We start from the raw sequence: 24,718 nt of genomic DNA, 5'->3' as shown, positions 1-24,718 counted from the left end.
GCGGCGGGGCAAATGGCACGGGAATCATGGAGGCTGTTGATCGGAGAGCTGCAACGGCCATACCGGCACCACGTGATCCGGCATGTGACGGTTTGACGCTGCCTCTATCCTTATCAATGTCTCACATGTATTTCTAGGTACTACTGTAGATAGCTAAGATATTCATGTTGCACATAATTGAGACTTTTTGCTCTGCGCCGAATGCAGACAACAGACACCCATGGCTTCATATTTGCATTGGCATCAGACAGAGAGACACTCCCTGTAATAATCCTGCACAGAAATGAGCAGATCATCCCCGGCAAATGAGTCACAGTGTACAACTCGTAAGCACCCAGCCATCCCCGCAAAAGGAATCGGCAAGGTCTGGACTAGCTGGCTGTCTTCCTTTCTCCATCGGATTGCTGATTTCTACCGCACAGATCTGACAGCAAGAGTAATAAAGTATAGTGATAGACATTAATTAGGCGAAATGTATTTACATGGGAGGGGGGGCCATTCCATGCCGCATGATAAACAATTAGGAGACTTGCCAGGCCCCCCTCTCTCTCAGAACACACACGCACGCAGGGACTAACAATTGCACTCGCGGCATACCCAACTAAGACAAGGCATCAAATCAGGAAAGCAGTGGCACATGACAAGACTGGGGGGAAGAGAAAGCAAAGAAAGCAAAGAAAGCTGCAAAGAAAATAAAAACGGAATGAATTTAGGTATATGAAATGGTGATCCAGGTATCCGACGTTATTCGACCCAAGTCACACTTCTCTGCCAAAGTGGGGAATCATAGACATATAAACAAAGCCACTCCAGCAGCCCAAGAAAAACCGACACTGTAAAACGTAAACCAGGCATCTCAACATGATGACGCTCTGTCCTGTCACTACCATGACTCCTAGTTCTTGTCCGAGAACCTGTGCCTGAATCGGCTGAAGAAGGAGCTGAAACGATTCTTTTTCTTCTCAGAAGCCTTATCGTCGTGAGTGCCGTTGGTGCCGTTGGCAGCATCGGCCTTGGCGGGCTCCTCAGTAGGCGCGTCAACAGGAGGCACCTCTGTCTTGTCAGTCTCGGTGACAGGGGTGTCGACGGCGTCGGCCTTGGGAGCTTCTGAGGCAACCGTAGTGTCAATGGGGGCAACTTCGGGGGCAGGGGCCTCGGTCTTGGCCACCTCAGTCTGGGGCTCTTCGACCTTGGGCTCCTCAGTGGTCTTGGACTCCTCAACGGCCTTGGGCTCCTCGGTTGCTGGGGCAGCCTCCTTGACCTCCTCGGTTGCTGGGGCAGCCTCCTTGACCTCCTCGAGGGGAACCTCGGTCTTGGTTACCTGGACGTTGCTGACCTCAGTCACTGGGTGATCAATTGCTGCCACATCGGTAATGGTAGCAGAGGTAACGGGCACCTCAACTGGGGCCTTGGTTTCCTCAGCCTTGGGCTCGTCAACAGCCTCGACCGGCTTGACCTCTTTCAGTAGCTCGGCCTCGACTTCCTTCTTCTCCTCGACAGCAGCAGTGTTGGCGGCAGCCTCGGGGCTCTTGCCGGCCTCGACGATGGACTCCTTGACCTCGGCGGGGACTTCGGGAGAAACCTCTGGGGTCTCTTCCTTGGCGGCAGTCTCCTCCACGGGCTCCGGCTGGACAATGTCGGTGGTGGCGGCATCAGTAGCAATGGCACCAGTTTCGACGGCAGACTTGTCCTCAGAGGTGACTGGAGCTTCGGTGACCTTCTCCTTGAGCTCCTCCTCAACCTTGGCCTTGGCCTCGACTTCTTCGGGGACGGCCGCGGCTTCAGGCTCGACATTGGCCTTTTCTTGGCTCTCCTTGACGACCTCGGGAACCTTGGCCTCCAGTGGGACTTGAGCAGCCAGGCCGACGGTGGTGGCGTCAGTACCAACAGTGTTGATGTGGACGTCCTCGGTGGCGGCAGTCACGGGAAGGCTGGACTCGGGAATCAGATTGCTGGTGATAGGAGGCAGGTCGGCGGCGACGACGCCGGGAAGGGCGTCGCTCTTCTCATAAGACTCCTGATCCAGCTTGACGTGCTCATTGGTGCTCTCAATGCCAACGTCAGGAACCTTCTCGCCAGGCGCGAGCTGGATGGGATTGATGGCACCAGCAGCAGCGGGCAGAGGATTGATGGTGACCGTCTTGTCCAACTCGGTGTTGGGGGTCGCTGGGAAGCCGCCGGGAACGTCAGAGGGGGTAGCAATACCCTCGGACTTCTCAACGGGCTGCTCACTCGCCATTTTAGCGGTAGTGGACTGAGGAGTAACGGTACTGATAAAGGCAGCTGCGGGGTCGGACTTGAGAATGTCCTCAGGAGTAATGAAGTTGTTGACGTTGCCTTCGTGATCGGCCTCCTTAGGGGCAGACTCGTTTACCGTCCAGTTTCCGTCGACGACGTACTATATGAGGCAAAGAAAAAAAAAAGGTCAGCAACGGCTTGTCAAGAAAGTAAGAAGACCCCTCGCTGGAGGATCGAAATATATGTACTATGATGCAGTGGGAAACAGGCTGAATCCACTATCCAGGTGCGTGTGACGTGATATATGCACGACAACAGCCTTGGAAGGGGGTTGGCCAGGCCAGTGCGGGGGCCGCTTTGGCACGCCGACAAGGGGGTATGGCCGTATCCCCCAATTAAGTGGTCGCCTAGCGGGAATCATGGTTGAGATGAATTAGGTAGGTCGAATTAGGTAGATTAAGGCCCCTTGACAGCAGCGGATTATGGCAGCGCCAACAGGGACGGAAAACCAAACTTGGATAGATCACCAATCTCTTGCGGCTGTGGCGCAAGCTCTCTCGTTCTCACCGCTACACCACACTCGAGGTGCGCTAGAGGACTCGCGGGGGAAAAAGGATGGTGAGTCGGATGACCAGCGCTGCTATCAGCACCAACATTCCAACCCCGCGGGCATTGCGTCGCGTTGGGTTGCTTGCGTCACAGCCCCCGGCGCGGACGATAGCAGAAGCGCCGTGGGGGGTTTCAGCGACCCGTGCAAAGCCAACGCTGAGCCAGTCGTGCAATGAGATTCCCATCGATGGCCATGGAAGGACGCAATCTGACTCAGCCGAGCTCTGCCTCGCCGATCCGCCTCAAATGGTTCGTGCTAAGGATGGAATTGCATCTCGCGGAATTGTGAGGAGTGGACAAGATGGTGCAGCTTGATTGGGCGGGCCTTTACTGCTCGCTGCATGGTGAACATGACATGGGAAGAGGCACTAACCCCCCGGTAGATCATATCGAGAGATGGGTTGAATGGCGCATTGAAGCCGGTATCCAACAGGGCCATGGCCAATGGCGTATGCAAAGGGAGAGATGGGAAAAGGAGAGCATGGCAAAGCATCAAAACCCAACGACAGAGGCGGCAGATGGTAGACAGCCGCAGCACGATAGCAAGATCCCGACCTACCTTGAAGTATATTTTCTGGGATGCATCTTTCAGGGCCACCGTCTTCTGGAAGACGTCACCCTCCTTGGCCAACTGCTCGCTCTTCGTCCAGTTGTCAAAGGTGCCCGTGACGAACACTTCTTCGGCGGGATGCTCCCTAGAGAGGAAAACCCCCAAATGTCAGCTTCCGTAGGCTAATATGATTCCAGCTGGGATTGAATTTTTTTGCGCCAAGCGGGTGGAGGCTCCTTTGTGCCCTCGTGGTCTCGCAAACTCGTAGCGGCGCGAGTGCCGGACTTTTTGGACGGGGGGTTGGGGCGCAAAGCTTCGCCATGGGAAAGCGCAAAACTCACCACTTGAAAGTGTAGCTGCCCATGGTCGCGATTAGGAATTAGAGATGCTGATGAGGTCGTGGGCGTAGCTCGAGGGAGGGGAGGAGGGGGAGAGTAAAATAGGGAGATGGCGAGTATTGAAACAAAGACGAGGATCAAGAGATGAAAGACGACGATGACGACGAAAGAAGCTTCGAGGGTCGCCACAGCCCGGGATGGAAGAACCAGCGGCGTCGAGGACAGTATGAGTATTGAGGTGCGAAGAGTTGCTAGTGTTGAAATCGTGCGAAATTAAATGTGGCCGGCGAGGCGGTGGGGGCGCTGTGCTGCTCTGCAAGCAGATAAGCACACAGGCAGGCAGCTTAGCACAGGCAGTACCGGGAGCTGTACTTAAAGAGTACATTGACGAATTGTTAGCTTTGCTAGCAGTGCTAAAGTCGCGGTACAACGCAGTACATACGAGTAGTGCAAAGCCCGCCGACCGGAAGCAGACGCTCCAACACGCGCTGGAAGCCATCGACGAGCTCAATCGTGCCATGTCGCGAGGCTGCACAGCTTCAATCGGACCCATAGCAGCTGCATGCCTGGGACGCTGGGTATACGGGTCGCCGCAGCCTATCGTGCTGCTCGCAGTGCCCACAGTGGACTGTCGGACCACCACAGAGGCCGCTAAGCAGCTGCTGCGAGCCCTGAAGGGCCACTAACGGCCCCTGCTCGCTGCACCGTTGCATCAGCGTCGCATTGCATGGCACTATCTCGCATGCGGCCTTGCATAATCAAGGCACGAGCAGATTGGCCCGGCCAGGCCTTGAATTTTTTCTTTCTTTTTCCCTTACTCGCCTTTTTTTCCTTGCTGGGATTCCATTCGTTTCTGAAGATACATAAGCAGGCTGGTCCGGTGCCTGCCGAGGCAAACGACAGGGGGCTCACACCGGATTTTCGCAGCCAATTTGTTGAGATATCAGATGCAGCCCAGCAGGGGTAGGTACATACATGTACTTTGCAGGTACGGAGTATGTACAGTAAGCAAATCACATGGAAATGCGGTTGAGGGCTTGCTTCACATGCGCATGCGACAATTGGCCGTCTTTGTTATCGCCGTCTTTATGGGATATGGACACCCAGTAGGTACCTTATCCTGACCACGGCAGAGCACAAGTACAGGTACTCGTGTGTACTCGTCATACCAGTGCGTACCTACCTAGGTATATAGACGCAGAGTCGAAATCTCATTGCGATATTACGGAGCCGTCCCCCGTAATTACAGAGACCCGGTTCTCGCACAAAAAGTGCCGCCAATCTCTCTCTATTTTAGGTCGTGGGTTGCTTACGGGTACCTCACGGAGTACCTGCGGATGTAGACAGTGCCCGTACTGGGCTGTCAAAATTTCAAGCTCAAGGCGTTGTTATTGTTAGCACGCGATGGAATCAAATGGATTGGGTGCTAGCTCGCTGTGGCGCTCAGCTAATTGGGTGGTCCTCCCTTTGAGCCACACTGGGGACCCTTCTGGCCCCTTTGCTGCGCCGCATTGATCCTTTGGTGGGTTGATGGTATCATATGGTATCACGAAGACGCTGAGAGTACGGAGTGCGAGTACCAGAATACCTGTGTAGGTAGCCAAGATGCTGCGCGGGAGAAGCCCGAGACTGCGCCATGATTGTTTCGATGCTTAGCTTTTAATTGTCAAGCAGTAATTGGGGACAAACATGTGTAACCAACCTGAATCTTTCCATACGTTTGAATGCCATACCTGTACACTTGAGTTGAAGCTGGAGAGGACATGAAGCCTTCCGACTCCAGCCCAGAGCAGCACCATGCCGGTAAATCCAATCAACCACGGCCTCGCTGGAAAATACTTGCCATCCTAGGCGCGCTTCTTGTCGTGGCCATCGGGCTCGGCGTCGGCCTGGGCGTCGGATTGACGCAGAGAGGCGGTCACGACGACTCCTCCAACCAAGACAATGCCAACTCAGACTCAGACCCCGACTCAGACAATCGCAATCGCACAAGCACATGGCAGCCCAGCGTCAACGCGACGTGGCAAATCGTGCTCCAGAGCGCCATCAAACTCACCAACGGATCCGCCAGCCCGGATGTCGCCATCTGGGACCTGGACCTCTTCACCAACGACGCAGCGACTTTCCGTGCCCTGCAGAGCAACGGGAAGAAGGTCATTTGCTACTTCAGCGCCGGCTCGTATGAGAACTTCCGGCCGGATAAGGGCAGATTCAATGAGTCGGATCTGGGCAAGCCCCTCGACGGATGGCCTGACGAGCGCTGGCTGGACCTAAACAGCGACAATGTTCGGGCCATCATGAGGGACCGCATCAAGCTCGCCTCGTCCAAGGGCTGCGATGCCATTGACCCCGATAACGTCGACGGTTATGTAAGCCTCCTTTTTCCCAACGTGACAGAACCTTGAACCTTAAGCATGGAAGCTGTGCTAATTCACGCCATGGGTAGCAAAACGACAATGGGCTCAATCTTACGGCCCAAGACTCAATCAACTTCCTCCAGTTCCTGCATCAAGAGGCCAGCTCGTACCACATGGCCATTGGTCTGAAAAACGCCGGCGGCATCATCCCAAAGGTGCTCGACTTTATCAACTTTTCCGTCAACGAGCAGTGCGCCGAGTTCTCGGAATGCGAGACGTTTGCCCCCTTTATCGCGGCTGGTAAGCCCGTCTTCCACATCGAGTATCCCAATGGCGCCCCTGCTGTTGATGCTGCGCGGGCTGCCGATCTTTGCTCGCATCGAGGCATTGGGGCCGGGTCTGGCAATTTCAGTACGGTGCTGAAGAAGATGAACCTGGACGGGTTTGTGCAGTACTGCGATGGGAAGCGGTACGACACTGCATTGAGTTCATAAGGGTTGATGCATTTACATGACGGCCATTTTATGTTATGCACGTACTGATATGTATATATTTGCACATACTGCCCTGCTATAGAAAGATGCCTCTCCAGTCTCCAACCTCATATATAAGCTCCATTAAATTGTATTTAAAAAATAGATAAATAAATAGACCAAAAGATTTCCATGTCCTAGTTTCATCTGTATCATTATCTGCGCCTCAATCAGTGTCATAATATCCGCAGTCCCAAAAGAGGTCGTACGTCCCCACGATTGAACCCCGCCATATTACAGCCTTCAATTCCTTCCAACCCCACCTAAAGAAAGTAAACCACCAGACCAAAAAAGCTCCATCATCGACATCAACGCAGCTTTCCATACAGCAAAAACCACCACATCAGTCGCCGCAATGGGTCGCGAAGAGCAGGTCGAAGAGCGCGAAGTGCTCGAATCCATTTTCCCTGAAGAAATCACAGGTATGCTGGCTTCTGCTCCTCTTACGGCATCTCGAGAGATCCAAGATCGCAAAGAAGAGAAAAGAAGAAGAAGAAAAAAAAAGGCTTCTGTTAACATGTTCGTTCATTCTAGACATCTCCGAGACGGAATTTCGGATAAAAGTCGTCCTTGACATCCCCGACGAAGAAACCCCCGAAGACGAAGAACCTCCCAGCTTCCTCCTCTCCGTCCGCTACCCCGATGACTACCCCGACGAGGCGCCTCACCTCGATATCCTGGCCTCACCCAACTGCCCGTCCCACCTGCACTTCAGCGTAGGCGATGATCGCGACCAGCTGCTCGCCGATCTCGCCGACACCATCCAGGAGAACCTCGGCATGGCCATGGTCTTCACGCTGTACTCGACGCTCAAGGAAGCCGCCGAGCAGCTCGTCCAGGACCGCAAGGCTGCGGCTGAAAAGGTGATTGAGGAGGAGAAGCTTGCGGCCGAGCGCGAGGAGAACAAGAAGTTCCACGGCACGCCCGTCACGCCAGAGACGTTCCTCAAGTGGCGCGAGGGCTTCCTGCGCGAGATGGAGGAGCAGCGCGTGCGTGAGGAGGAGGAGCGGCTGGCCGAGCTGAAGAAGGCAAAGGTCAAGGAGCCTGTCAAGATGACGGGGAGACAGCTCTGGGAGAAGGGCTTGGCTGGCAAGGGTGACGAAGAGGAGGAAGAAGAGGGGTTGGCGGATGGTGTTGAGCAGCTCAAGGTGGAGGCTGTTTAGACGGGGGCGAGCGAGCGTATATATCTTTTGGGATACAACATCTATAGGAGTTTTTTTTTTGTTTGCTATTTTTCGGTGGGAGTTATGAATGTCTACATCTTGGGAATCTTGTATCATTTTTATTGGTTTCAAAAAGAGGGACGAAAAGCGGAATAAAACGCATTGCAAACCAACCATTGAATCTCACAAGAGACAGGGCCAGACTGATGAGAATAGAAGTGTCTGTACGATGTAAAATATTGAGATTGGCATAGCGAAATAATGAGTATCGACATCAGACTCGAAATTGTCACATCTAGTATATTCCCTAAAGGCTTTCACGCACTACTTTCCATTACCCACAACTCAACAATGAAAAACCAAGTCTTCTTTTTATTTGCATCCATCCAACGCCGTCCATTCATTCAATGTCACCAAACCATTTTTGTCCACTTTTATTCGTGATCGTGATCGTGATCGTGCATCTCCTCGTCATCATCCTCATCTTCGTCATCGCTAATGCCAGACCACTCCTCCTCGTCCTCTCCTTCCGGAGGCTCGCCAAGCTCCTTGTTGATGCTCTGCAAAAGCTCCACCGCGTGCTCACCCAGTCTGTCGTCCTCGTACTCTTGCAGCTCGTACAGCTTCAAAGACTGAGTGAGCCACTTCCTCGCGTATCCCCACGTCGCTTTCCATTCCTCGCTGCCACCATCGGTGCCGTTCTGCTGGGGCTTCGCCTCGCGCAGCTTCTCACCCGCAACGTACAGGCACCATCCTCCCAGATACCAGACCTCGACGCTGGAGTCGTCGTCCGTGACCAGGCGCTCCAGAACGCTCAGGGCCTGCTCTTCCATCTCCGTCTCCATGAGCAGTCGCGCCAAGCTAACTCTGGTCGGGAATTCTGGCACCGAGGGATGCTCCGGGGGCAAATCCTGCCAGAGCTCCAGGCTTCGCTTCAGTGCGGTGCGAGCCTCGTCCAGCCTCTCCTGTGAGATGCGCACATTGGCCACTGTCTGCCAGGTCTCGGGGTAGTTGGGCGCGATGAGCATGGCTTCGGTGACGAGAGCCTCGCATCGCTGCTCGGCGTCCGTCTCCCAAGACAGATCCGTCATGTACACCTCGGCGACGGCACACAAGACGCCACCAAGCTTGCTCTGCATTTCTTCAAGAGCAGCCTGCTGCTCCGGCGTTCTATTAGCGACGTCGTTCAATTTCTGAATCTGTTTTCGCAGCGCAGAAGCACCACGCTCAAACCACTGAACACTGTCCTGGCCGCCCTCCTCACTCAACTGAGCCAGAAACAAGAACTTTTCGGGCCCGCCACCAATCTTCTCATCCAGGATACCCTCTTCATCCAGCTTGATGGCTCGCAAGAAGTAGTCCCGCGCCTCCTCGACTTCGCCATCCTCGACATTCAAGACTCCTAGCAAGTTCAAGGCCTTGAGTTCGAAATCGCCGCCCTCTCCCGTCTGTTCCAGAGCTTTTGAAGCGAGGGCAATGGCCTCGTCTAGATTGCCCACTTCATACTGCGTCTCTGCATCGGCAAGCAGCTTGGTGAGATTTGGTGCATCCTTCTTGTCGCCAGCACGAGGCGCCATTCTGAGATTTTTGGAGTGTAATAGTTTGTGAGGTTGATGAGTAGAAGTAGTAGTAATAGGGATGCTGATTATGGAGTCTTAGAATTTTTTTAAAAAATGGAAAGAAAAAAAGAGAGATCTCGCAGAGTCAATGAATTCTATAGAGAGATTCACCTCAGCAGCGTTGGCTGAACTTGTGGCCGCTCAGTCGCACCGCATCCCGATTCAACTGAAAACTTGAAATTTCGGCGGGCCCGTTATCGATAAGCGCATCAACGCCCACCATGGATGCGGGGCTCTGCTTTGGCATCAACCCGACTTCTCAAGCCAGGGATTGGTAAGACTGGACTCATTGCTGTGCAGTTTTGGTGAAGCAAAGTGAATAAATCGCTTCTCTGTCCTTTTCACAACTTCATCCCTAACAAAAAAAAAAACCCCGTCCACCTTTCTTCTCGCGATTCTTGCCGTGGAAAGAATAAGAGAGCGCCTAATCCACAACTACACTCACATATTGAATCCTCGGCTTATTCACGGACATTATCTAGCAGCTTCGGTGAGTTAGTCCACTTTAACACTTCATCACATCTCTAACAGAACAGAACTCGGAGTTACCGTCACAACAAGCCATCATGTTCACTGGAATTGTCGAAGAGGTCGGAGGTGAGTCTATAACGCTGGTGAGCCTACAGCACATGGCAACTAACATTGACGAGTCATCTCCCGGCTCGTGAACGATGCCGCCACCAACAGCTCGGTCATGACAATCACCATCCCCTCTGGATCCAACCTCCTCACAGACTGCCACGAGGGCGACTCCATCGCTGTCAACGGCTGCTGCCTCACTGTGACTTCTTTTACCAACGATGCCTTCACGATTGGCGTCGCACCTGAGACGCTGCGCGTCACCAACCTCGGCACCCTGGTGGAGTCGAGCACAGTCAACTTGGAACGTGCTGTCCGTGCCGAGACTCGTATGGGCGGCCACTTTGTCCAGGGCCACGTCGACACAACCGCCGAAATCCTCTCCGTGACGCCAGATGGCAACGCTCTCACTTTCCGCTTCCAGCCCAAGAAGCGCGAGTTTCTGCGCTACATTGTGCACAAGGGATTCATCGCCATTGACGGAACCAGCTTGACCGTTACTCAGGTCAACGACGCTGAAGGCTGGTGGGAGATCATGCTGATTACGTATTCTCAGGAAAAGGTAATCATGGCCAAGAAGGTCAAGGGAGATACCGTCAACATCGAGGTGGACATGATGGCCAAGTACGCTGAAAAGTCTCTGGCCGGCATCCTTGGCGGCGACGGAGCCGCTGCTTCCATTCCTCTCCTTGAGAAGATCGTTGAGCGTGTAGTCGCTAGAAGCCTGGGAACAAAGCCATAATGCAGCGACAATACGAGAAAGGGTTATCCATAGACAGGTTAAGCATTATTGGAGCGAATTCAAACTTTGTGTAATCAACTCTAGGCGCCGCCCCATACCTCGGCGATTCTGTGACTCAGAGGTTTGGACATTTTTTTGCGTCCAACTAAGTGGCTCAATTCGTTGGCCACGAGATCTCTCTTGCGCTTCTTGCCTTGTTCATCTGTGCCGCAGGCGTCAAATGCTTTCACAAAGTCATACGGCGTCTTCCATTTGCGTTGAATCTCAAGTGCACGCTCTCCTGTGAGTCCTTTGGTGGTCATGAGCATCTTGAGAAAGACGTCTCTGAGAGTCATCGTCTCTGATTTGGAAGCCAGGGACGCAAAAGCCGGGTATGTAACGTGATATGCCACCGTGGGTTCTTTCTCGCGGAGGTGTTGGACTAGACGCGAGTAATTTTGCGCAGTAATCACCTTTGTCGGGATAACATTCAAGTGATTTTTCTCATAAGTGCGCTTGAGCATTGTGGTCAGCCTGGCCAGGTACTTGATGGTGTCGTCCATCTTTTGTGTTCGTTTCACAAAATAGCCATTAACTACTTGCGTCGACGCAATGGCTGATTGCACCGCTTCTTCATAACGCTGGTATGCGGCAGAATCCATCGAGATTTCTTCAATGAGATAGACGACTTTTCTCACGCCAGCCCTGTTCAGCCGGAATTTCTGCTCGTGAAACCGGCCGTCTTTTATACTTCCAATCAAGTCATCTAGACGTTTTCTCTCAACGATCCAGTCTAGGACAATCTCATCTCCTTCTGCGCCATGTCTCGATAGCAGCGTCGAGTCGTGGCACTTGGCAATCCACTGGACATCGCCAATTTCTAGGCTTCTCATTATTGGTTTTACGCCTTGTTTGACCAATTCCTCCTGCATATAGTCGCGATCTGTTTTCGCCCGGACCTCGCGGACATCCAACACCAAGTGAACAGTGAAGGACCCTGGTGGAATCCTAATCGGGGTGAAGCTAGGTAGATCGTCATCCTCCAGAACGACAGGGCCATCTGAAACAACATTTTGATAGAATGAATGCTCGTCAACTGTCGGTTGGGTGCCCCTTGTATCCAGGGTCAAGGCATGATCTGCTGCTGCGACTGACGGTTGTGGTGGACGTGTTGAGTTTTGCTGTTCGTTGGCACCATTTTCTTCCTGCCACTGGGCCGTCTCCTTGATTCTCTTCACCACGGCCCACCCTTCATCTGTCAATGCATACCGACGCAGAGGCCGCCCTCTCTCATAAACAAGCTCCTTCTGAATCAAAGTCTTCATTGAGCTCCAAGCAGTGTAAAACTTTGTCGGGTCACTCGGCGCAGTGAAGGAAGCGTCACAGTGCGGCTGGGAAGCTTCTATAAGTTCTGCCTTGGTCAAGCTAGAGGATACATCCTCTGGAAGGTTGGAAAGGCCTAGTATCAGGGCGTAGGCTCCCGATCGAAATGCAGGGACATATGCCTTGGGCTGCCTTGTTCTCTTCTTGGGCCTTGTCCCTGCATCATCATCATTTCCTGCTTGTTCATTGAGCGCTCTTTCATTGGCTTTTTTCACTTGGGGATGCTCTGGCATGGGTAGCCCATTTTGTTGGCAGTGATGCTTCAGTTTATCCTCGAGGCGTTCGCAGAGCTTGGGACCAAACCCTTTAAGCTGCTGAAGCGATGCGGGATGCTCAAACGCAATGGGACACGCTTTGAGAGATTCATAAGCATTCCGATACGCCGTGAAGCCTTTGGAATTCCGTTCTCTAGCAACATCAAGCCACTCCTTGACCCATGCCAGAAACTGGGGGTTTGCAGATTCAGAGTCCTCCATGCCGATCAATCGCAGGGGAATAATAAGGAAGATTTATGTGAGAAGAGACATTCTTCGCGGCCAAACCCAGAGTTTTATCAGAGAATCATCGTAGCGAAAAGTCATAAACAGAGAAGAAGCGTTTAAAAGAGAAAACAGAAAGATGGGAAAAAGGAAGAAGAAAATGGGAGTTTCGTTGCTCTGCTACGATAATACAGGCTGGTCCAAGCAAACGGATTTCATTCACGCGTCAGGCAAAGAAAGCAGAAGCCCGTTCCAGGCGCGAGGTCACGTGAAGGGCTTGCATCATTGTGCAGCAGACGTGCAGGAGCGATGACAGGGACAGGGGTACCTGCGATGGGGGTACAGACGGCTTCGTATTTGCATGTCCAGTAACCTAAGGTACTCAACAGTAGTACTTTTGTACCGTGCTTCATGCCCAAGGCGATTAGTATACCTAGTAGTAGGCGATGAAGACTTCCAATGGTATTAATGCCTCTTAGCGAGGCCGATCTCCTGCATGTTGGAGCGTGTTGGTGCTAGCAGTGCTGCAGACTCGGGACTTTGGCCCCTTTGATCCTGTACCTGTACCTGTACCTGTACCTGTACCTATACCTATACCACCTAGACGGTACGAGATGTACTACTGGGCAGGTACCTGCACATCCATCTCGAACGGCATTTAATATCTGTAAGTGTTCTGCTGCCGCCCAGCCACGAGCTCCATTGTGGGAAAGACGGTGAAGGGCAAATACCTAGTAGGCCTCCAGCTATATGAGAGAAATACCAACATGCCAGAATCGAATTGACTGCTGGCGGCCTCAATCCAGAAATCACCCTATACACACTGCGAGGGTGGGGTTTTGGGACATGGATCTATGCGACTGTTGCAGCAACGCGGGGTCTTGCGTCTGGCCCCCTACTATTGAGAAGCAGCTGGAGAGGAGGTGAGCGATAGAGTAGCAGCAGCAGCATTTGATGTGATTGATTGGTACGGGCGAGGGTGACAGCTCATAGGATGGGCAACGTGACCTGGAATTGATTGTGACGGCTGAGAATGATGACGATGACACGAGACAAGGCGGGCTTTTCTGAGGGATTATACATGCAAAAGTGGTGAATGAATTGCATTGCATTGTTACTTGGAGGAACACTACTATATTAGGTATATATAGGCGGCTTGGGTGAGGCTGGAGGAATTGGCCGGATTGACTTGACCGCATCCTGAATCTGAATCAAGGCTGACGGCTCTCTCCATCGATTCATCCATCACGCCTGTCACAGAAAACAAGCCACAGGCCATCGAGGCAATCAAAGGCGTGGAACCGCCACGGGGTCTGCCACAATTGACTCCACCCGCGAGGTCTAAATAAAGGCCTCTCTCTAAGCCCTCGCACCGCCTTCTCTGACCTGCCAGACCTGCGCCTGTGCAATCCTGTGCTGCTCTTCTCCTTTTTTTCTTTTCTTTTCTTTTTTCTTCTCTCTCCTGGGCCCTTGACCCTTTCCTTCTCCCTCTTCCTCTTCTCGTCTCAAACTCTTCTGCCCGCCTTGCCCCCCCTCCCAGCTCTTCTCCCTACGCAGCTCTACGGAAAGACAACCCGCCTCGGCGCATCCTCACCGTCAGAATGGATGATTCCAAGTTCCTCGAGGCGTCCGCCAAACACCCCATCGTCGAGGGCCATGTCTACAAGTATGGCACCGCCGGCTTCCGCATGAAGGCCGACCTTCTGCCCGGCGTCTCGTTCCGCGTTGGTCTGATTGCTGGCCTGCGAAGCCGCAAGCTCAACAGCCAGGCAATTGGTGTTATGATCACCGCCAGCCACAACCCTGCTCCCGACAACGGCGTCAAGATTGTCGACCCCATGGGCGAGATGCTCGAGCAGGACTGGGAGGCCCACGCAACCCTCCTGGTCAACGCCCCCACGCACGAGGAGCTCCTCGAGACGTACAAGAAGCTTGCCTCGCAGCTCAGGATCGACCTCAACACCCCTGGCCGCGTTGTCTACGGCCGCGATACCCGTCCCTCTGGTCACAGCCTGGTTACTGCCCTGGCTGATGCTCTGGACGCCACCGGCATCGAGCACACCGACTACAAGATCCTCACCACCCCCCAGCTGCACTACCTGACTCGCTGCGTCAACACCGAGGGCACCCCTAAGGCGTACGGCGAGGTCAGCGAGGCTGGCTACTACAACAAGCTTTCCGAGGCCTTTGTGCGCGCGCTGCGAGGCAGAAAGGTCCAGGGCCAGCTGATTGTCGACTGCGCCAACGGTGTTGGAGGCCCCAAGCTCACCGAGCTTCTCAAGGTCATCCCCAAGGATGTGACTGAATTCAACGTCAAGGTTGTCAACGACGACGTGCTGCGCCCCGAGGTCCTCAACCTTGATGTAAGTAGAAATTTGTTCCGTCTACCGGATTCAAGCTAACACAGCGTCTTCAGTGCGGTGCCGACTTCGTCAAGACCAAGCAGCGAGCCCCTCCCAACTTCAAGCCCACCCCCGAAGCCCGATGCTGCTCGCTCGATGGTGATGCCGACCGTCTGATCTACTACTGGGCCGATCCCGACTCTGGCTTCTTCATGCTGGACGGAGACCGCATCTCCTCGCTCAACGCCTCCTTCATCAGCGACCTTGTCCGTTCTGCTGGCCTGGAGGATGAGCTTCGAATCGGAGTCGTCCAGACCGCCTACGCCAACGGCGCCAGCACCACTTATATTGAGAAGAACCTGCAGCTTCCCGTCGTCTTCACTCCTACCGGCGTCAAGCACCTGCACCACGCCGCCTGTCAGTTCGACGTTGGCGTCTACTTTGAGGCCAACGGCCACGGCACCGTCGTCTTCTCCCAGGAGGCCCTGCGCGTCTTCCGGGAAAAGAAGCCCCAGTCTCCGGCCCAGAAGGACGCTCTGGAGACGCTGGCTGCCGTTGGCGACCTCATCAACCAGACCGTCGGCGATGCCATCTCGGACATGCTCATGGTGGAGGTGATTCTGGCTCACAAGGGGTGGTCTCTTAAGGATTGGGCCACTACTTATACCGACCTGCCCAACCGCCTCGTCCGCGTCGAAGTGGGCAACAAGGACATCTTTGAGACCACCGATGCCGAGCGCCGCCTCAGCCACCCTCCCGGCGCTCAGGACGAGATCGATCAGTGCGTTAGGAAATACACGACGGCTCGCTCCTTTGCCCGTGCTAGCGGTACTGAGAATGCCTGCCGTGTGTATGCTGAGGCTGCTACAAGACACGAGGCTGATGAGCTGGCTACCAAGGTGGCCAGCATCATCAAGCAATACGGCTCGGTCTAATCGCAGGAATTTATTTCCTCGACTATGAAAAACAGTAAAAATGAAGACGGAAAAAGAAAAAAAAATTAGTGAGAGAGGGGAACAGAGAGAATGAAGGAGAGAGAGACCCCCGAGTCACGCAGTTCTTGAGTTTATTTGATGACTGGCGACGACATTGGAAAAAAATAAAAAGCAGAAAAAAAAGAGTTGACGAATTTGAATGATGGTTATGAAAACTCTGGGACGGCAAATGCTGGAATATCACAAGTCCAAATTTTACAAAATGAAAAGCGATATATAGAAATTCGCAACTCAACAACATAGATGCCCATTTAGTTCTCAGTGTCGAGGGGAAGAAATATATACCAAAGTTTAGTAGCAGCTGATGATAAAAAAAAGCATGCCTAAAACAAGTTCACTTTTGGCTTTGTCGACGTGTAAAAATCTCCTTCATACAGTTAAAGCAGGTTGGCCGATATGTAAACTTTTTGGTTTGAATAGATACTGGTATCCTTTTCATTGATTCTTTCATTCGAGTCGTATTACTCGCCCCTGTTGGTCTATCTACTTTTTTAATCCCTCAGCCTGCACACGAAAAAAAAGTCACATATATACGCCGCCAAGAGCTCCTTGTCATCTTTCTTCACCATAACATTCTAGCTCTTTGGAAATCCCGCTACATCTTTCCCTTTCTTCATCTGTTGCTCCTTCGCCAAGCGCTGCTAGTCAAAAACAGAGTGGAAATATACACTTAGCACATCTTGTATGAGCTGTGGCCGGAAGCGTTTCTGGTTTCGTCGTTGATCTGGAAGGCGTAGTCGATCTCAATGTCCAGATCGCGGCGGTTCTTGTCGTTGGGCTTGACGTCAAGCTTGCACTGGACCTCCTCTCCGTTCTGTACGGTGAGGACGTCCTCGATGTAGAAGACGGTCTGTTTCCAGTGAGTGTACTTGGTGTGAGGGCCGGTGGAGAAGCGGATGGGCTTGTGGCAAGCGGTGAAGTCGATGTCGAACCAGGAGACGAGGGCGTGGATAAAGTCATCGCGCTTAGCGGTGAGAGTGAAGGGGGTGTTGAAGGCGAGGTCGGCGGTGGTGCAGGTGTAGAGGTCGAGGGTGAGCACGGGGACGGGGTCGGTGACAACCGCCTTAAGGTCAACAGTGTCGACCAGAGGCTCTGACAGAGCAGTGGCCTTGAGGGGAGTGTAGTCAAAGCCGTACACGTTGTCCCAGACTATTTGTTGCAGACTTTGGTCAGACCAGGGATGGCAGGAAAGAGAAACGTTTTGAGGAATAACTCACATCCAATCTTCTCCTCCTTGTAGTCGCCATCCTCGATACCGGCGAAGAAGATGGTGGCCTTGTCAGGGAAGATCAGGCCGTCCTTGACGAGGTACTTGTCTCGCGCATACAGGACGGTGTCCAGCATGCTTTCGTAGAGGAGGAAGTAGCCCATCCACTCGGAGATGATGATGTCAACCTGAGGGAAGGGCAGCTCGATCTCCTCCATCTTGCCCTGGATCAGGGTGATTTTGTCTGACAGGCCGTTGACCTTGACGATTTCTCGGGCCTTGAAGATGATGGTGGACATGTCCACACCGATGACATGCTTGGCGCCGGACTTAGCAGCGAACCTAAATCAGAAACTACATCAGCATCATCCTCTTTCTCTTCTTGTGGATTTTTGGGCTCTTTGCGTCAGGCTGTTTCGACGGATTGCCGCAAAAAAGGCCCGAGTGACGCAGCGTAATCGTGGGAGAATGGGGGGTATTTGCGGACGGACATACATGGAAAGGATACCAGTGCCACATCCAACATCGAGAACAACCTTGTCCTTGAAAATATGCTTGTTCTGAACAATGGCGTTCATGTACGACCTCGTGCGCACTTCATCTTTCTATTTTCACCATCAAATGTCAGTTGGCATACTTTTTTATGTGCGTTTTTGTGCCTGGCCCGCGCCTGTGGAAATGGCAATGCCATGTGCTGGCGCATCCATTTCTCAGCTGAAGAGGGGCAGCAGCAACCGCGAAGAAGGAGGGGGAGGGGGAGGGGAAGAAGTGCTCACCAGCATCTCCTCGTGGATTCCTGCGCACGTCGAAAGAAATAAATGTTAGACAATGCATTCTCCTATTAAACCAATATTGTTTTCATTTTCGTTTATTCGTACCGTGATGATCGTAACTGGACGCAAGGTATAAGTCAGCCAAGGATTCTCCAGACTTGTCAAACTCGCCCAACTAAGACGAAGAAGAAGAAGAAGAAGAAGAAGAAAATTGTAGTTGTCCTCTTTTCCTCCCAAGGCTCATCAACGTACCTCTTAAAGTAGTGCTGCTCGCTGTGCTCCATCGTCTTGAGCTTCTGCTCCGCCAACTCAACTTCCATCTTGTCGCCGCTCATTTTGGGAGGAGTAGAAGAAAAAATTGAAAACCGAAACAAGGCCCGTCTATTTCACCACGAGGTCTATTACTCTTTCTTTTCGAGTGGCACAACAGAGACAAGAGAAACAAAATTAATCCGAGTAGACGGAAGAAGTAAAAAAGAAAGAAAAAAAAAGGACGAAGGTGCCTTGTTTGTTCTGGTTGATGTTTTTTTTTTTGGCTGGCGGGAAGGGACTCGAGTCGGAGCGGCGAAACGCAGGCTTTCGGTCGGGCAGAAAATTAATTTATCGCTGTCACCGCCTTGGCAGGGTCCCCGCTATCCACTTTTGGCGGACGAAGTTTTGCGTTTGCTAGTCGGTGGCGGGAAGAGCCACTGAAAAATCAGAGCCTGTTGGAACTAGACGATATGGATTGATAACGATCCATATCATATCTCGGGTGAATCTGATGGATATTGGCATTTCTCATAACCGGGTATTGTAGCTACCAATTAGACAAAAGAATGGGTAGTAAAAAGAAGGCCAGGCAGAGTTAACTGGACATTACAGGTTAATGCTGTCTGTCAATCTTTACATACAGGATTCTGCCAATGGGAATACTATCACGATTAAGAAAAAAAAAAAAAAGAAAGAAAGAAATATAACATTGAGAATCGTCTTCGTATTATTGGCTTGCTTCTATGTGCGGATCCTCTCAAAGTTTTTAACCTTTTTCTCGCAGAGGACGAGTACACTGATATCCTCGGAAGACTCTATACGCTTCCTAATCTGCCCTTCTAACTGGTGTCTCCTTTTCTCGCATCAAGCACTCGTATGTACCAAACGCCCAAAACGCCAATACATGCACCTTGACAGCCACGGTCCATTGTCAAAAAAATAATCCCCCATTCCAAAAACCTCTCTTGTTCGTCTCCGACCCTTAGACCAGCAGCACACTGTTCACACATCCCTCGTTCTCCGGCTCGTTGGTGACCTGCGCATATCGGCCCCAAACAACCTTTCCTCCGGCCGTGACCAGACCCAGTTCGCTGACGTTGACCTCGAGAATCGTACCCTTGGTCAAAACACCCAGCTGCGTGTACAGCGGGTTCTGGGGGTTCTTCTTGACGCTGATGATGGGAAGCTGCACGGTAACGCCCAGTTCGGGGTGCGTCACGTTGGCCTTCTTGTAACGCAGACCCATGGGGCGGATGAAACGCTCGTACTTGGGGTTTCGTCGCGTAAAGTCGGGTCCCACAAACGTCGGCTTCGTAATGACACGCTTCCACGCCCGCTTGTGCGTCTTCTTGCCCGTCTTGACCACCTTGAACATCTCCTCCTCGCTGATGCCTCGCACCTTGGGCAGGGGCACGCTGAACTTGGCCGCCTTCTCCGCACGCTTGTTCTTGATGGCGCTGCTAAGGGCCTTGGCCGTGGAGGGGTTGGATCGGTCGAGCAGGTACGAGGGCAGAGGCTGCGAGGGCTCCTTCTCGTCGGCCGTCTTGACGTTGCGCTCCTCGTGGGCCTTGATGGCCTTCTTCATCTGGATCTTCTCATTGTGACGCTTCTTCTGGTACAGCTTGGCTCTCAGGCCGCGCAGGTTCTGGGCGTCTTGCGAGGCCTTGTGGCCTTCACGGGCAATGCGTTTGCGGGTTCGTTCTTCATGATCGAGACGGCGGCCGTGCAGCTTGCGCCACCGTTCCATATACTCGTTCTGAGGCTGCAGGGAGTTAGAACAGCCATCTTCACCTCCAAATCAAAGTCATTTCGACTACAGAATAAAACATACCATGTTGGCGGTGTTGTTCCTGGACTTTGCTTGTATGTATAAAAACCCAGTGGAGACTGAACCTGCTTCGGTGCAAAATTCCCAGCCTTGAAAAAAAAAAAAAAAAAATACATTGGCCCGTCAACTTGGCCCGCCAAGATTTCGTCGGACCCCGGCGCCACACTAATCCGGCCCGCAAATCGCAAAGCTTCATCGAGCCATTGAAAACACCATATCGGGCGCTCGGTTTTTGTATGCCATCAGCCTACACGGCGAGAAAACAGTGCCAACCGCTCAAAACCCAGGCATTGCGGTTGATACCTCACATCTACCCAGCATGAGCAGAGCACTCCTTCGCTCCGTGCTGGAGCTAAGGGCTCCCAGCTCGCGAATCGCCCCTCTATTCGCACCATTTCGTCACATCCAGCCTCGAGGCTTCAACACCACGGCGCCAATCGTCGAGCCTGTGGCGCAGCCTCACGTCAACAACGCCCCGAATCCCACCGACGATCAGGTCCGGCCTCTGGCATTCAAAAAGAGCCACCCCGTCGAGCCTCCCACGCCAATTGCCGACTCCGTCAAGAACCTTCTGCCCCTCCTTGCCGCCCAGCCCGGCCACTACATCACCATTCATATCCACGGCTTCCCGTATCTTGTCCAGGAGGGCGACCAGATTCGTCTGCCGTTCAAGATGCCTGGTGTCCTTCCCGGCGACGTGCTTCGCCTGAACCGCGCCAGCGTCATCGGTAGCAGAGATTACACCATGAAGGGCGCTCCCAACGTTGACGAGAGGGTGTTTGAGTGCCGTGCGACTGTCCTAGGGACTGAATCGGAGCCGCTGCGGATCAAGGTCAAGACGAAGAGGAGGCAGAGGAGGAAGCGTCAGGCAAAGAGCAAGCACCGATATACCATCTTGCGCATCTCTGAGTTGAACATTAAGAATCTGGATGAGATTGAGGCATCCTCATAAAGTCTCGTTGGGTAACGGTTTTGGGGAATGAAAATGAAACAAGGCAAAGGAGAAAAAGCCAAAGCGAAAGTTTTGATGAACAATGTCACGACGGTCCAAGGCAAAATGTGTATCATCTAGCGCCCAGCATATACGTATATAGCTGGCTGTACAATACCAAGAGAAAAGGATATAAAAAACAATAAAGTCAACGGCACGGATCACACCAATTAGAATCCAATATTTGACCAAAAGAGAATCATGCAAAAACCGTCATGATATGTGCCATTCATTTCCGCCATATCGCAAGGCCATGTCTCCAAAACAACTATTCTATCCTATCATCCTTCCCACCCAATTCATAAAAAGATAATTCGCTCTAATACAAGACAGCATGTATGTACGCAAGAGAAAGACAAGAAGAAGAAAAAGATAATAAAACTCCTCAACACCAAGCTGGTGCGGCCTTCGTGAAATGTCGTAATGAAAACCGTCTTTCCCGGTTATCCTCTCCCTTTTCCCTAGTCTTTCTTTGAGTGAAAAAGACAAAAATCGCCAAAAACGAAAATAAAAACGCCTGCTCCTTGATGACTTTGTTGGCCCTGTTTTATCCTGCCCATGTTCTCGTATAGACGTATTTCGTCTATTTGACATTAATATTATTGCTGTCTGTTTGCCATTGATTTTCTTATGCTGTTCCAGTATGCCTGCGGCCAGACGGTTGCGCCCTCTGATTCTGTTGGCATGCGCTCTCGGCACCTTGAGACAACGCTCTGGATGATTCTCCCCAGGAGTTCTTCGTCAATAGGAAGAGCCTTGTCGCTATTAATTTCTGCGGGGTATAGGAACGGATCGCTATCATGAAGGAGTTCCTCGCACGTTGGTCGCATGTGGTGGTCTCGGTTGAGGCATCGCCTCAGGGTCCTAATAAGCGAAGGCGGAACAGGAGCACCGCCCATGCCACGAGAGGGGAACTCAATGTGGTGATCCCAGTTTATGATAGCCTGGCATCTCGCCATCTGGTTCGCAATGTGGCCAAAGGGCGGCATACCGTAGACCATCTGGTAGAGGATACAACCCAGCGACCAAACATCGCTTGATTTACCGAGCTTCATCAGCTTAGGGCGACCCGGAAGACGACCACCCCGCGGGTTGTTGGAGTCTAGCAGGGACTCGGGAGACATGTAGTTGGGCGTTCCGACCTGGGTTTCGCGATGGACATTTACAGTCTCGTCAGTCTGGATGGCGTTGGCAATGCCGAAATCAATCAGCTTGAGTCTGCCCTTGACGAGGACAAAGTTGGCGGGCTTCAGATCCGAGTGAACAATGTCATGGTGGTGAACGGCGGCCAGGCATTCGAGCATCTCCTTCCAGTAGAAACGAACAAATACGGGGTCGAACCTGGCAGCCTCAGGGCTCTGGCGACTAGCAAGGAGAGCATTCAAATCTCGTTCTCCCATTTCCATAACCTACACCATTGTCAACCGGTTAGCAAGCCACATTCAACTCGCACCCAACTTGTCATAAAGCAATGGCGACGCTACTTACCAAACTGAGCACCTGCTTCTCCGTGTTCATCTCGTAGGCGTACAGGTTAATAACCCGATCAACTCCTTCGAGTCTCCCCAGGAGGTCTATCTCGCCTTTGTACCCTTTGATGGTGAGTTCATCGGCGTTTTCCAAAGCCACGCGCTTCAGAGCAAACATTTGTCCATTCTCAGCAGTTACGCGATACACCTTGGCACTACCACCGCGGCCAAGGCAATCAAGCCTCGTATAAGTCTTTCCATTAACACGCAACACGTTCCTCCGCTGCTTAGTTGAGGTGGCTGCAGCTGCAGCACCAGTCGTTGATGTAGCAGCCTCCATGACAGACATCTTGGGAGGAGGCGGGGGAGCAGCCCGTTGAGGTGTGTTGTTGGCAACGGGCGCCAGTGGTTTTCGCTCTGGTGAAGTAGGCCTGGCGGGAGCAAGATCGACGCTCATGGGTCGTGGCGGAGCCTTGTCCATCCGATCATCATATGAAGACTTTGAGCGCTTATAGCTGGGATGAGCATCGTTTTCCTGGTCATGAGCTGAAGGCATCTCGGCCCGCAGCACCGATTTTCTATATGGTATTTCCTCTTCTTCTGCATCGTCATTCTCTCTCTCTAATGGCGGATATCGCTGGGGTTCCGATTCAAGCTCAATCCCCCGCGGTGAGGGACGTCCGGACCCAGACCGGGAGTCCATGCTAGAGAGGTGTCTCCTATGATGAAGGGCCCTAGCCGAAGCACTCCCACTAACAGGACTTCCAGAATTGAAGTCTCGAATTCCATCGGGATAATACGCAACTTCTGGCATATCGTCCACCATGTTGTTGTCTTGTTCTTGATGAGGGTTGTACTGATCCATTTCTCCTTCTTCTTCAGCATCCTCTTCGCTTTGTCTCCGCCTACCACGCCGTGCCGGTCCGCTAAGAAACGTTCCAGGGATCTTACCAACACGCTTGATACGCATCGAGCTCTGCGGATTGGCATTGTCCTCCAGTCGGCCTCTGGCTGCTGAGCTATATCGCGAGACACTGCCGTAGCTGGCGGCTGGCGCTGTATCTCGTGCAACAGTTTGGGGAATCTCTTCTGGCTCATAGTCATCCATGTCAATGGCAGACTTGTCAACAGCAGAGCGATCAAATGATCGCCCCGACGACATGCCCGTCGACCCCATTCTACTGCGATTACCAGAAGAGTTTGTGGAAATTCTTACGACGCGGTTGCCGTGAGCGGGTGTGTTGATGTCGGCCTGTGGTTCTTGCTTCTCATCGGCCGACTTTTCTCTGCTGGACGGCCGGCTGTTCTGTTGATGGCGCTGTGTTGATCGAGAGAAGGAGCTTGAGCGCCTCTTGGATGGCTGGATCTGGCTCAGGCTCTGCGGCGTGTTACTGAGCCTCACTACCCTCTTCCTTGTCACGGGGCTTGCACCACGATCCCTGGCGGGACTCGAGGTCCTTGACGTTTTGCCCTCGGGCTGCCCGCTGTTGGATCTCAGATGCCTCTCCCGCTCAGAAACGGACGATGTCGATGCGTTCAATTGGCTGATTCGTCTTCGCGTCCGCGGTGGTGAGGCCTGTCGTTCTGCTGGCTGAGAGGCCTCGGGCTCGCCGTCGTTGAGAAGCGCCTTGGTGAGGGCGCTCAGCTTCATAGGCACGGGGATCTCATCCTCGGAGCTGTCGTCGTTGAATTGTTTCGGGTTGTTTCGGGCTTGGAACGCAGCAGTCTGCTGGCTCTCGCTTCTGGTCATGGCCGGTCGTGAGGGCGGCCGGCGCAAGGCTTGCTGTCGCTGCGAAACCCTACGGGTAGGACCGGCTCCCATTGGGGTCGGCGAAGCAGCCGTCGCCATGTTTGTGATTGCGGGTTGGCGGTCAAGCAAAACGGATCGTGGCTGGCGAGCGATTGGCAGCTGGTTGTCGTCAGATCAATAAAATATGTTACGTGTGCAGCCTCCCCGTGATCCGGAGGGCAGCAGGCGATTAAGAAACTGGGAGCTCCGTCGCGAAGGGGTGCATGATCGAGGACGAAGAGCGGAGAGAGCTAGACCCAGGATTATTTTTGCCCTGTGGTGTTTGCTAACACAGCGGCCAATCAGCGCCCTTCCGGTTGCCGTGGGCAACGACCGATCCAGGCACGGCGCTGGAACCGGCGCTAGCGGTCCAGTTGATGTTATGCAGGGTAGCAAGTGAAATGGGTGCGACAGACTGAAATGGCGCTGGTTCACAGCAAGACATGGACAGGCCGGGAGAGAAGCAATTGCCCGGCAAAGGCTAGCAGTGCATCAATGCGCTG

At 52.8% G+C, this 24,718-nt stretch overlaps 11 protein-coding genes across 11 annotated transcripts; 5 read left to right on the top strand and 6 right to left on the bottom strand.

Annotated features, from left to right (window-relative positions):
• Positions 1–895: 895 nt before the first annotated feature.
• On the bottom strand, positions 896–3,761 carry TRIVIDRAFT_59776 (carbohydrate-binding module family 48 protein; the record flags this gene model as incomplete). The annotated part of the gene is made up of 4 exons (XM_014105266.1): positions 896–1,225; positions 1,367–2,398; positions 3,407–3,542; positions 3,739–3,761. The coding sequence occupies 4 exons, from the start codon at positions 3,759–3,761 to the stop codon at positions 896–898; spliced, it is 1,521 nt and encodes a 506-aa protein (XP_013960741.1).
• A 1,971-nt stretch (positions 3,762–5,732) lies between these two features.
• TRIVIDRAFT_130473 (uncharacterized protein) lies at positions 5,733–6,538 on the top strand (the record flags this gene model as incomplete). Its single annotated transcript, XM_014105265.1, has 2 exons — positions 5,733–6,104; positions 6,182–6,538. Coding segments are annotated over 2 exons (729 nt in total), but the record flags the coding sequence as incomplete, so codon positions are not given.
• A 442-nt stretch (positions 6,539–6,980) lies between these two features.
• On the top strand, positions 6,981–7,788 carry TRIVIDRAFT_59774 (uncharacterized protein; the record flags this gene model as incomplete). Its single annotated transcript, XM_014105264.1, has 2 exons — positions 6,981–7,047; positions 7,160–7,788. 2 exons carry the CDS (start codon positions 6,981–6,983, stop codon positions 7,786–7,788), a joined length of 696 nt encoding a protein of 231 aa, XP_013960739.1.
• A 288-nt stretch (positions 7,789–8,076) lies between these two features.
• Positions 8,077–9,365, bottom strand: TRIVIDRAFT_229410 (uncharacterized protein; the record flags this gene model as incomplete). Its single annotated transcript, XM_014105263.1, has 1 exon — positions 8,077–9,365. The coding sequence occupies one exon, from the start codon at positions 9,363–9,365 to the stop codon at positions 8,223–8,225; it is 1,143 nt and encodes a 380-aa protein (XP_013960738.1).
• A 644-nt stretch (positions 9,366–10,009) lies between these two features.
• TRIVIDRAFT_215306 (uncharacterized protein) lies at positions 10,010–10,640 on the top strand (the record flags this gene model as incomplete). The annotated part of the gene is made up of 1 exon (XM_014105262.1): positions 10,010–10,640. A coding segment is annotated over one exon (537 nt), but the record flags the coding sequence as incomplete, so codon positions are not given.
• Positions 10,641–10,808: 168 nt separating this feature from the next.
• Positions 10,809–12,566, bottom strand: TRIVIDRAFT_176886 (uncharacterized protein; the record flags this gene model as incomplete). The annotated part of the gene is made up of 1 exon (XM_014105261.1): positions 10,809–12,566. The coding sequence occupies one exon, from the start codon at positions 12,564–12,566 to the stop codon at positions 10,809–10,811; it is 1,758 nt and encodes a 585-aa protein (XP_013960736.1).
• Positions 12,567–14,170: 1,604 nt separating this feature from the next.
• Positions 14,171–15,846, top strand: TRIVIDRAFT_143217 (uncharacterized protein; the record flags this gene model as incomplete). Its single annotated transcript, XM_014105260.1, has 2 exons — positions 14,171–14,932; positions 14,986–15,846. The coding sequence occupies 2 exons, from the start codon at positions 14,171–14,173 to the stop codon at positions 15,844–15,846; spliced, it is 1,623 nt and encodes a 540-aa protein (XP_013960735.1).
• A 496-nt stretch (positions 15,847–16,342) lies between these two features.
• Positions 16,343–18,420, bottom strand: TRIVIDRAFT_185678 (uncharacterized protein; the record flags this gene model as incomplete). The annotated part of the gene is made up of 6 exons (XM_014105259.1): positions 16,343–17,055; positions 17,124–17,455; positions 17,609–17,718; positions 17,890–17,909; positions 17,992–18,005; positions 18,139–18,420. 6 exons carry the CDS (start codon positions 18,219–18,221, stop codon positions 16,577–16,579), a joined length of 1,038 nt encoding a protein of 345 aa, XP_013960734.1.
• A 423-nt stretch (positions 18,421–18,843) lies between these two features.
• On the bottom strand, positions 18,844–20,006 carry TRIVIDRAFT_215304 (uncharacterized protein; the record flags this gene model as incomplete). The annotated part of the gene is made up of 2 exons (XM_014105258.1): positions 18,844–19,900; positions 19,970–20,006. The coding sequence occupies 2 exons, from the start codon at positions 19,970–19,972 to the stop codon at positions 19,121–19,123; spliced, it is 783 nt and encodes a 260-aa protein (XP_013960733.1).
• Positions 20,007–20,285: 279 nt separating this feature from the next.
• TRIVIDRAFT_142106 (uncharacterized protein) lies at positions 20,286–20,918 on the top strand (the record flags this gene model as incomplete). The annotated part of the gene is made up of 1 exon (XM_014105257.1): positions 20,286–20,918. One exon carries the CDS (start codon positions 20,286–20,288, stop codon positions 20,916–20,918), a length of 633 nt encoding a protein of 210 aa, XP_013960732.1.
• A 638-nt stretch (positions 20,919–21,556) lies between these two features.
• Positions 21,557–24,275, bottom strand: TRIVIDRAFT_142957 (uncharacterized protein; the record flags this gene model as incomplete). Its single annotated transcript, XM_014105256.1, has 4 exons — positions 21,557–22,366; positions 22,446–23,043; positions 23,113–23,402; positions 23,460–24,275. 4 exons carry the CDS (start codon positions 24,273–24,275, stop codon positions 21,557–21,559), a joined length of 2,514 nt encoding a protein of 837 aa, XP_013960731.1.
• Between the last annotated feature and the right edge of the window lie 443 nt (positions 24,276–24,718).

This window comes from Trichoderma virens (genome assembly GCF_000170995.1).
Source record: "Trichoderma virens Gv29-8 chromosome Unknown TRIVIscaffold_2, whole genome shotgun sequence".
NCBI classification, from domain to species: Eukaryota; Fungi; Ascomycota; class Sordariomycetes; order Hypocreales; family Hypocreaceae; genus Trichoderma; species Trichoderma virens.
This window is presented reverse-complemented; position numbering and strand designations above follow the sequence as displayed.